General features: G+C 36.4%; 1 protein-coding gene across 50 annotated transcripts in view; it reads left to right on the forward strand.

Moving 5' to 3' along the window:
- The window catches only part of RIMS1 (regulating synaptic membrane exocytosis 1), a 294,338-nt gene that overhangs the window by 225,859 nt on the left and 56,032 nt on the right, over positions 1 to 12,447 (forward strand). For 34 of the 50 annotated variants that reach the window (XM_072330773.1, XM_072330720.1, XM_072330723.1 and 31 more), the window contains one exon: positions 6,203 to 6,315. The exons of the other annotated variants lie outside the window; for them this stretch is intronic. In XM_072330773.1, coding sequence (XP_072186874.1) covers positions 6,203 to 6,315 — 113 coding nt within the window. The remainder of the gene's footprint in view (positions 1 to 6,202; positions 6,316 to 12,447) is intronic. 50 annotated transcript variants of the gene reach the window in all.

Genomic DNA, 12,447 nt, shown 5'->3' on the forward strand with positions numbered 1-12,447 from the left:
GTGAAGGATCTTCTACTCTTAGTAGTCTTCTCCTGTGTAAATAATTACAGACCACAGTCAAGTAACAAATCTACTTTCTTTTTAGTCATTTCATCAATCTGTTTCTGCAAAATTGTTGTATGGACTTGGTGGCTTCTCCCTGAATCTTTTCCAAGAAGAGTTTGCTTGGATTGACAGTCTGCTGGAATTACAGTCTTCCTAAAATATCTGAATCCACTGACATTAAATTGAGTATCTTCCAGTTTCCGTTCTATCTACTTCTATACCCTAATCACATTACGACTTTTAAGAATTTCTTTGTTTTGTATATACAGAGGCTTCTCTTCATATACATTGCCATCTCTCTTGCTTCATTACCAGCTAGGTAACAGCAAGTCTCCCCTTCCAAGATAGTGACAGTTTGCTGGAGCTGCATGTATAACTTGGACAGCAGTTCAGTTTTGGGTAGAAAATAATTTTCCTAGGAATTCAGTAACGATCAGAATCCAAGACAGTCGCAATGCAGCGAAAGAGGTAGCTTCAGTGCTAAAATAATTGTAATCCCTTTTCTCAAATGTATTAGTGGTTTCTTTTTAGATGTAATCAATTGTCAAGCTTCAAAGCTTTCCAAAGTCTGCAGAATTGAGGCCGCCTCTGATACTTTTGTAACATGGAAGAGATGGATATGTAAATGTACAAGCTCACTGATTTATGACTAGAGCTAGTGAAGACTAGCTCCATGCTAGTTCAGATGCTATCACATGCTAGCTCCTGTGATACAATCTATATGTAAGTGGACTTTTTTCAGTCCATACTTCATATACTGAGCTATCAACTTAGTAGATAGCTGCTGTTTAAGAAATTATGCAAATGATATCTACTTTGATACTTCTTTCAAAGCTTAAGAGAAGACTTAAAAACTCAAAATTACTTCAGTTTATTTGTTCATGCAGCTTTTATAGTGCTCACTTTCATAAGACTGGAATGTTTTAGATATCAATTCAGGTTGGATAAGTCAAATTTTATGCATTGTTAGGTTCGCGTACTTTAGATTGCAGAAGTGTGCCATATGCAGCACTATCTACAAATAACATGAAGCATTTCTAAAATATATATATATATATATACATATATATATATATATATATAATTCTACCTTTTTATCTGCCATAATACATGTGATTTGTTATCACGTTGTTTACACATTTGTGTATTGCTTATAGTTCCATTATTCTGTACTTAACTGAAAAAGTAGATAGTATTCTAACTAGGCCTAACCTCTGTATTGGTTAATCTGCAGATAGGGGGTGAAATATGCCAACAGTTCTCTGAAGATAGAGATGAGGGCTGTTAACTAGTTAATGTAATCAGATGCAATTCTTTAAACCACATCATAGTGATGACATTACACGTAGTATGACTGTATATAAATTCTCAGCATGCAGATCTCTTGAAAATATTAAGAAAGGGCTCTCCTTTCAACAAACAACAAAACAATGTAGACACAACTACTGCCTTATTCTAATTTTCCCCTCTGGGTATGTTGCAGGCTGCAAATTAAAGAGTGTTAGCAATCTTCATTAGTTTATTCCCTACCTTCTTTAAGTCATGTGTTTTGGATTTGCATATTTTCAACAATCAAAATAGAGCATGTGTTTTAATATACTTTTAGCCAAAAGAAAAAGAAAATCTCTTTGCCTATGATGGAAACATATACCAAGAACTGTCTTTAATGTTGAGCCTTTGACCTTTATCAAAAATAATACATGCAAATTCTTGAGATTATAGGTAAAAAACTACTCTTCCATTGTGTACTTATGTTAAATTGTTCCTTTTCTCATACCATTACAACCTCTATAAAGATAAGATATCCAGATGTTTAGTTATACATCCAGTATGTGACTTATTTAGAATCCTGCAGGATATTTCATGAATTACAGCGCAGAGTGCCCAGTGTTAAAAGGGATCTTTTAAATGACATCTGAAGAAAAGACTCAGGAAGAGCTGGTGCACGCCACTGCATTCAGAGATGGTCTTAATCTTAGGAAACCATGATTTCTGCTTTGAATCCCATTCACAGTGAAAGGTAGATGAGACTTAGCAGTGAGTTCAGTCATGAAGTAAATGTTAACTAGAGAACTTCTGCTTATTTGATGGAAAACCATTCAGAATTATGCTGGGCAGTTAATTCTTGGTAGGCCAGTATGGTGGGTTGACCTCAGCCAGCAATTATGCACCCACGATCTCCTCGCTCCCTGCTCCCTCCACAGCTAGGAATGTGAGGGAATTGTAAGAGCAGAAGTGTGTAAAAATGTGTGGGCTGTTGTGAGCAGAGTTAGGGACAGTTTAGTAAGTGAAAGGAAAAACAAACAAACAAACAAACAAACAAGTGATGCAAAAGAACCGTGCCCCTGGTGGCGCAGTGGTATAAAGTGCTGCTTGCGGCACCGAAGGGCCCGGGTTCGAATCCCCCCTGTGGCGCAGGGGGTAGAAGTGCCACTTTGCTACACAGAGGGCTCGAAACCCGGGAGTTGGACTCGATGATCTCTAAGATCCCTTCCAACTCGCACGATACTATGATACTATGATACTATGATACTATGATGAAAAGCAATTACTCACCATCTTCCATCAGTGGACTGATGCCCAGACTGTCTGTAATGGCTACCTTGGAAAGACAGTTTTATCACTGAATGAGAAACAGAGAAGTCCCTAATACTGCCAAAGCACTGCTCAGCAATGGCTAAAATGTTTGGGTGCTACATATCTGAAACAAAGCACTGTATGGGATTCTGTGGAGAAAATTAAGCGCATCCCAGGCAGACTTGATATTCTTGAGATTACAGGAGTCAGAATGGTTTCTAAGCACATTAATGGAGTTGAAGAATAATACTTTGATTCCAGTTATATGTGTCTCTCTTTTCTCTTCCGCATGGCTTTATTGCTTATATACATCATTATTCTACAATCTTCACATAGTTTACACAAGAAAACTCCTTACAGTGAAAGCTTTTTCTCTAAATGTGCACCTCTTATTTAAGCAGTTCACTCCTTGAGCTCTCTACTTACAACATTTGTTATGCTGTTTGATCTCAGACCTGACTGAGCATCTCTGAAAGCGATGAGAGTGATATCTCTTCAAAGCGTGACTTCTGGCACAACTGATGTTGGTGGTAGTTGTACCACTAATCTGAGATGCTCTTCATATTTTGAATTCTAGAGCCACTGTAAAATTTAGAGATTGGGGGATTTCTGTGCTTCAATATGTAGATGACTGTGTAGTTCTCCTACTCAAGAGCTCTGGGAAAAGCACTCTGTAAAGAATAAAGAAGATCCATATTTTTTCTCAGAGATAGGTGAAGTTCTTGAAGAATTGTTTATGTCAGATTTCCATTACCTGTGATAACCAGCTGTGTTCCAAGAAAGTACTGTGTTTGTATGGTGGTGTTTCTTATGGTTGTTACAGCTTCTGCTCGTGTGCTTTTGCTCCTGTGTTAGTTTTTTGGGTTGTTTTTTGTTTGTTTCTTTTCTTTTTCTGACTGAAGTGTCAGAAAAAGAAGTAGACCACTCTATTTTTCAGGCAGACAAAATATTCCATCACAGAATTGAACCAGTTATAACATACACTTAGATGTACACGGTGAGCAAAGATATAAAGAATGCATTTGTAATTTCTGGATTACAATTGCTTACTCAGAAGTACATTGATAACCAATTGGTTTTAGCTAATAGCTAGTGGCGCATTTTGCTCCTTGCACAAAAACAGATTTCTTTCAGAGTCTTTACATTAACTTTACAGTCCTCATTACTTATTCTCATGTTATTTCGTATAATGGCATCCATTAATGCAAAACATAAGTTTCTGATTAAGGTTAAGGATTTAGATACATGCATAATCCAGAATTACTGAGTTAAGGTTGACCATTTACCCAACTTTGACTACAGTACTTTTTGTGCATATTCACTGGAATTGTGTGGCATTGCATAATAGAATATACTTTCTCAGGTATGATAAGTTAACAGGGTGAAGCACCTATCAGTCACATGGTGAAACAGTTATTTTGAGAGTAACTGTAACCTGTGCACAGTACAAATATAGGGCTAAATTTTTAAAGGGGTCTCAATATTCCCTCTGGTTTTTATATCCTCAGTCTATTTCCTGCATATATGATAGGATTGAGATATCTGAGTTTTTGACTTCAGTCACTAATTGACATATCTTAATCCTTTCAATATATGTCCATAAAATAAGAGGCCATCTTTAAAAATTTCACCTAAAGTGCTCAATTTTGCCTTCAGATACCTCCATGCAACTTCCATTGAAGTAATTGGAGCTGTGCCTGCATATCTGATGGTGGAACTGGACTCATTGCAATTAAGGTACACGTTAACCAACATAGTTCTCTGGAATAATCACCAGGCCAGTGTGTCATTCTGCACATGCAGAATTGCCTAGATTGGTCCGTCTGCAGTGTGGGAGGTTGAAGATTATGATGGTAATTTATCTTTTGCCTTAAACTTGTAGCTGTAGCAGAACTTTACTGTAATTTTGCTATATTTAATTTTACTGCTTTTAAATAAGAAACGTGGAAGGAGGACATGAGAACATTTTTGACAGTGATATCTCTGTATTTTTTTTCATACCCAACCAGTGCACAGGCAATTCATGATTTCCTCAAACTCATTATGGATGCTACATGAAAGCACAATGGTTGTTTGTGCTTTAACACAGCTTAAAATATTCATCTCTGAGGGTACTGCTTTCTTTTTGTATGCTTGTGCTTGCAAAGCACCAACAAAAAAGCGGATGTGTGAAGAATTCCACAGTTAAGTAGCAGCATAAAACTCACTTATGGTACCTTTGGTACCTTTTAATTCATAATGTAAATCTGTAAACATCATAATAGTATGCCTGTTTTTGCTTAAGTTCTCTGTGGTTTGTGATTGAAAATTGATTCCATGAAGCCTTTAAATTGATCTCTGTCTCCTGTCACTGAACTGGGAGGGGCTGTTCACAAAAATCCTGACTCTTAAAAACTAATCTTTGGAGAGAATCGTAAAGTCCATGGTTGACCCAAACGCAGAAAAAAAGATTATGCAGGGGTTTTCCCAAGTGAAGCACTTGAAATTATGATTATGCAAAAATAAATCGCAACTAAAAGAAATCATTCTTCTCAGATACTATAACCTGTGAAAAGGGATGAACATAGTGTTGCTGTAATTTGGAACAACCACTGATGAATATTGGGGGATAGTTCTAGGACTGTCACAGAGTGCCGGTTTTCAAAGTTCTAGTTTTATTGCTGTTCCTTTGCATTTGTAATCCAACCAACTTTAAGGATGGCAGAATATGCAGCTCCCTCTGATAATTACGCACTACTACAAGGTTAACATTCTTTAAGGAAGCTTTAGCCCAGGTGTTTTCACACAGACTTTTTTCCTTTAGTGCAAGGGCATCTCCCTATGGCAAGCACAACCGATATTTTCATTACTTGTTCAGACTAAATCGGGTACTCTTTATAGCATGACAACCTCTTGAAGGTTTAATATTAGGTTTCCCTCTTTGTGGATAAATTGTAGGGAAAGATAAAATACAAGAGCATATGATTTCTTTAAAGTCAAGGTGAACATTAGAGAGTAGAATTTTTAAAGGACTTGTAAAAAGAAAAGAAGAATTTATTGTATCTTTAACATGTTGAATACAAAGATTATTGCTCTTAAAATAATGCTTAGCTATGGTAAGCATTTAGGTCTTAAGATAGTAGTAGGATTTAATTACTTTAAAAGTAAATGTTAATACCTGTTTAATATATTAGTGATTAGAATGTTGCTGTAGTATTTTCTACAGTTAAGCACTCATACAGGTAGATGATCATAGATTTACATCCTCTGTATTCAGACATTACAATGTTATAATGTTAGCCTACCACCTAAATTGTTTCACTTTCTTCATATCTGTTGCACCAACTTGGTTATATGTAGGAAATTGGGATGTCTGCCCATTTTCAGGTAAAGACTTCTGGCAATGGAAGTGGTTGATTTATTGATGTTAGTGTTCCTTTGTGATGTTTTTACACCCTGCTTGTTCTACTTGTCTGTATATTTCTTTGTTTTGTTTAGATTGAAATAAGCTAAAATTGTTGCTAAACTGGTTTGTTTGTTTGTTTCTTTTCCAGAAGGTCTTGCACTCTTTTTAATTGATTTTCATTATGTGTTTTTGCAGCAAGCTTAGTAGTGGAGGAGCGAACAAGGCAGATGAAAATGAAAGTGCACCGTTATAATCAGACGTCAGGGTCTGGTTCTAGTCAAGAACATGAGCGTGAGCAATATACCAAGGTAAAGTTAGCAGTATTAAAATGATACTTTGGCTTGAAAATTGAAGATATAAACATGTCTATTTAAAATATTATACCACCTTCAAGAACACTGTGTTATAAAGCCTGACAAAAGTGTCTTCAGTAAGAGCTTTTTACCATTGTTTTTACTCCCGTCATGTACGTTACACTTAGACTTTGATTTAACCTAAAAAGAATCTGCAAAAAGCAGAACACTTGAAAATAATTATTCAGGGAAGGAGGATCCTTCAACACTGTCAATCAGAGCCATGTCACCATGATTTTAAGATGTCCTGGGTCTAAAACTCCCTAGGGGCTGAAATAGGAGACAAAAGAATTATACTTCTATGCTGACCCAGATCTTTTATTCTTTTCCAGGCTTTTGCTGTTGTGTCATATACAGAGAGCTAGTCATGATTAGATTCAATCTCATGCAGCTGTTTTCATATTTATGTAATATTTTTGCATCCTAATAATATCACAGATAAAGCGTTATCTTTTGGAAATACATACTGTTACCTTGATCTCCTTTTCCAATAAAAACATAAATATTGCCTTTGATTATTGAAGGTATACAAAATTACCTGAATGAAGTTATATAGACAGAACATATATATTTTTCCTGATAATGCTGAAATGCTTTCCCACAGCCATATAAGTTTAGAAATCTATAAACTTCTAAGCAATCTGCAGAAGACCTCAGAAATACAGGCTGTCTCTCACAAGTCAAAATGTGAGGGGCTGGAGCTGAGCCGTTCTGAAGTCCTGCTGCCTTGAGAAGCCTGAGAGAGGGGAAATATCTGCAGGAGATTCCGTTTTAGAAATGAAGCACACTGTTTGTGTAGTATAAGTCAAGGGCAAAGACAAAGCCAGCTATTCATTAGGATTTGCAAAGAGCATTCCTGCAGTTCTGTTCTTCCACTGCCACCAAGGCCTACATAGTAGTAGTGTGTTAGCAATGAGTAACCACGGGATGGCACTGCAAATGTAAAAGTCCACTGCAAAGACTCGAGGACACATTTAACAACCAAACGTATTAAAGATAAGATCTCAGCAGCAGTTTCAATAAAATTGCAGCTGTTAATAATTTAGACCATAAGAGAGGCATTTACAACAAGTTCTTCATATCATCAAGATCTAAATGCATTTTAAAAGAGATGGTCTTTCAGTTTGTGAAGTGGTAATGTACAGAAAACAGCAAACTGACGGTTCTTCAAGAGCTGAGACATCATTATACGCCTGGCAGTTGTTATAGTAGTGCAGCACCGGGCCTTTTGTCCCTGCCCCACCAGTGTCCCTTCTTTGTGTTTTACAGACTTGGTGCTTCTGTATATATGAATTAAAATAATAGTACAAAAAATCAGAAATTCAATTTTGAATGGTTAGCAGGCAATTAGGCATCTACTTTCTATCACTGTCTTTTTACAGTTAAATACGGAGACAACTTTATAAAAAAGATGTTTCTTTTTTTGAGACCACCTCACCGTGAACACAGAATTTAGAATGGGAAAGAAAAATATGAGAAACAAAGTTTTACATCCTCACTTACCAATTGTCAGCTATAAATGCTACTAAATAAATAAATAAGATATTAGCAGCCTGCCCTAGGTGGCTCTGCTTAAGCAGGATTTGCACAGCCTCCAGAGAGTCTTTCTAAACTCAGGCATTCTGTGATTCTGATCAGAAGTCAGAATTTGCATAATAATTTTAATATTTCATTTGCTATCATTTAGTATCATGTTGACTCTGTCAACTCAGGACAAGAGAGTGAGATGCTACGTATCTTTACCAAACTACCAACAGGTTCATGTTTTTATAACTTGGCAAAATGAGCTTGATAGTGTTTTCAGGAGAGAAAGGAAATGTGTGATGTGAGGATGTTGTCCAGGATAACCAAATTTTTACTTTATTCAGATTTATGATTTGGCCAGATTTGCTATTTGGTGTACTAAGACTACTGTAAATCTGATGTATGGTTAAATGACTGGAAAAAGCAAACTGCAATGTTTCCCTTATCCACTCATGCTTAGCTGTTTCTATTATTATCTTTATTTTTCAAACATATGTTTGAAAACGGTGCTGCTGTACATTCACAAAAAATTCCCTTCAGAGAAATCAGCTCAGATATACTTGATTCTATCTTTCCCCCCCCCCCCCCCCCTCAAATATTCTTGCTTTATTACATACACATTTCCATAAACCTATTGAGATTTTTACTTGTTTATGAGCAGAATTAATTTATTAAATTTAAATCTGCTTTCTCATATTACTGACTCAAGTCAATACATTTTCCAGTCTCTATCTGGTGTATTTCTTCCATTTTTGTGATTTCTTCCACTCAGTTTCTCAAATTCTTAGTAGCCAAGAATTTGTTTTTCAAGCATACACAGCGTAGTTGGTGTGTAACCATCTTTGAACATCTGTGTTTTAAACAAATTTTAACAAATTTTGAATAGGTAGCTATCTGCAACATTTATGCAGGTCTTGATGGGTCTTGTACTCTAATTGCTTTGAGACCCTCTCATTCTCTTAGTTCTTCAGTAACAGTGAAAAAAAAAAAAAACCTTTTCTGTATGTGAAATAGATAGGTTAACCTAACCAAGTGGAAAAAGTTGCTGTTTAAGTGTTTGGAAAAATCAAGTAATTCTGGACTTGCACAGATATAAATGATGGAGTATCTCAAGCATACTGTTAATTGAACATTCAGTAAGTTTTCATTACAAATACCACACATAGGTCACAAGTACTGTGCTGCAGCTGTTCCAGCTTTTCAGAGATTTTGCAGCACATTTTTTTAGATCTGTTTATTTAAGGGAGTTACTGATCAGAGCCCTGCTGTGCTTACTTAAAAGGACATCACTTGATATTTAGGTGTGCTCCCAACTTAGTTAACACTGTATGTGATTTTAATTCATTTAGCATAAAATGTATAATCATGTCATTAGACTACTGGCAGTCTGGATTTAGGTTGGTAGTTAAAGCCTACAAGGGTAGAATGGATAGGAGATATGGATGAGAGGCTGACTACCAAAGTTTTACATGATGCTGAGCAGAGCCCCTTTGTCTGCAGCAGGGGATTGTTTTAGAGGCTGATGTCAGCAGTATCGTTTTTTCTATCTGCAAGTCAATATTGGCACAACAGTAGATGGGTATATACCAGCTGTATTGAACCAGAAATCAGAAAAAAAATGTTCAAAACAGTATTCTTGTATAAATGTGGTTATCAGCTACAAAAAAAAAAAAAAAAAAAAAAAAAAAAAAAAGACAAATATTAATTTCCCCTTGCACTGACATTCAAGTAAGAATTTGATCGTCTCTACAATACTGGTATGGTTTCAAAACATTCATTAAGATAAATTTGACTCCTGGGCTTGCTGCAGCTTTTCCATGGTGTGACTTGTTCATTTCTGCTGTTCCCAGTACAGAAGATAAGTGATGTTTGCAGTAGGTTGAGTCAGATATGAAGCCACCTGATAATGCAGGTATTTACTGGTCTCTTGACCACCACATGGACTGCTCCTGCGACACAGATGATCTAGACACACCAAGATGGTAGCTGCCAGGCCTTGAATCCAGGCAGCATTCCTAGGAACCCTCTGCAAACTATATTAAAACCGGGTGTTTTGTGCCATGTTTCAGCGTTTTCTGGCAAAATTCATCTTTAGAGTAGGGTGCCTCAGGAGACAGCTCAACACCCTCTATCCTAGAATCATAGAATCACAAGATTGGAAAGGACCTACAAGATTATCTAGTCCGACCATCCTCCCATAACTGTTGCTACCACAAGCCACTAAACCATATCTTGTAGCTCCTCATTGAGATGGCTCTTGAACACTGCCAGGGACAGCAATGCCACCACCTCCCTGGGCAGGCCATTTCAATGCCTGACTACTCTCTGAGAGAAAGAACTATGAACCTAACTAAGCCTTAATGCCCCTCATATGGATTTCCCTTTCCTCATTTTAATCCCCATTTGTTTTTCTTATTTAAAGCATTTTTGGACATGGATTTTTAGGAGTTAGACACCCAAGGCTTTCTCTCAAGTCAGAGGAAGGAGCACTCCTTCACTTGTCAAAGCTCTGAACTATTCTGTCCTCCATAGATTGAGGACAAGTCTAGAAATAAAAAGTACTAATATGAAAGATAATTTAATTATAATGCATCATTAAATGACTTCAAAAATGTGTCAGCATCAGTAAACTACTAAAACTGCTAGTCATTATGCAACTGTGAAAGTATTTATGAAGTGCACTCTGTTTTTCTGTGCACTTTTCACCGATGTCAACACATTCGTAGTTCATCATAACCATTTTGTACTCCTATTGCTGGCACAGGAGTGACTCCATAAGTGGAAAAATGGATGGAAGAGCTGCATGTCAATGGTTTATATTTCTGATAGTTATATTGAAATAAAACATGTTTGTAATACAGAAGTAAACAAACAGTACAGACAGTATGGGAGATTTGAAGCTAGCTGCAAACTTCAACAACTTTCCTAATGTGAAAAATAGTGCACTTCAAAATAGAAATGATAGTCAGGCTTTAACCATGTAAGACATAGAGTTGAAAGGGAAGGAATTGCACTAAAAATTCACTTAATTTGGAAGCTTCATGTAACATTTAAATGTGACATAACAGGGAAATGCATTACAATTATACGCAGTTATGCTGAAGAGCAGTAGGACTCTAGATGAGTGGGACAATATCATATTACTGTTGTATCAAATAAGAGGATCTCAGCTTGTGGCATTTTTCCTCTGAATGATTAATTCAAGAGTATTGTAATGATAAAATAGTCTTCTTTTAATGATTGCTAATGTAAGAGCACTTCTGTCTCTGTTTGAAAGACCAAAAAAAATGTTAATTTCAAAAATGCTCTCATTTTGTCCATGTTTCTCCCTTCCCCTTCACACTATTTGAAATTTCAGTAAGAAAGTAAAATGCTCTGTCAAAGAAATTAAAAGAAAATTCGAGTGGCAGCAGTGCAAATTATTTATATAGATTTTCTGCCCAAAGATGTCCTCTAGGAACAGAGCAAATCAACTGGCACAGCTATATTCAAATGCCCTGTGCTCTTACATCAGAGAATTTGCAGGAAAGAAAGGGAGAAAGCTATGTGAGTTTGAGTTCTTGAGTTTTTTGTCATCCTCCAATTTGTCATACAGGCTCTTAGGATTTGGGCTCAGGATGTTAGTTAAAGTTACTGTCTGACTGTCAAACAGCACTGAAAAGGGTGGGTAGGCAACAAGAAGCTGATAATGTTGTATGCCACCTTTAGAGGAAAGGGAATTCATCAGATGGAACAGCTATGGGAAGAAAGAGCTAAATCCCTTAGTAGTAAAACATAAGTGCTGCAACATTTAACATTAGCTTGCAGCCTTGCTGCTCTTGTGCTAATCTCTATATCCGCAAAGTGAAAGGTTATCTCTTCCTTGGGAATCTCTATATTTTGTGTGGCGGTTTTGAGGTTGGAATACCAAAGCAGTAGAAGACATGGGTTTAGTTCTTTCTTCATCTCCCATCTCACAGTAAAATTCCATATTCTTAGATGCTTTTCCCTTTTTCAGATGTGTCATTTTTTGGAAAATTTAAACAATTCCTTTAGGAATTATGTGGGAATTTTGCTTAAAATACTGTGACAGGCTCAGTAGTGGTGCTTTTAATCTGGAAAATGTTAACTGATTTTTATTTTCAAGCCTCTAAATATTTTTATTTAACCTGTCTTAAAAAATACTTTGATGTTTTATTGCTTTGATTGTTTTAAGCATAGACATCAGAAGAAAAATGTTTTAGTGTAGAGAAACTGTGAGTAGCCCTAGAGCATGTGCTGAGATGCTTAATATGTGTAAGTCCAATTTTTCCTACAGACTCCACCATCTTTATTGCCTCCCATTCTCTACCCCAATTAACTTCTTCATTTTACTTGTTTTAGCAAGAGGTTCCCAAGTGTGCTATGGAGACCTCTAAGTTGCTGAAAGGCACTGGAGTACTAGAAAATAAACACGACTTGAGAACAGGAGGAGATACATTCATTTGTACAAACTTGAGATGATGTTTGTCAGGTTTTTTAAGCTAAGTCATGGTATTTGCCAACTGGCTCAGCTACAGTCTAATGCCTATTTCAGCTGGGAAT

Source organism: Excalfactoria chinensis, chromosome 3 (assembly GCF_039878825.1).
Source record: "Excalfactoria chinensis isolate bCotChi1 chromosome 3, bCotChi1.hap2, whole genome shotgun sequence".
NCBI classification, from domain to species: domain Eukaryota; kingdom Metazoa; phylum Chordata; class Aves; order Galliformes; family Phasianidae; genus Excalfactoria; species Excalfactoria chinensis.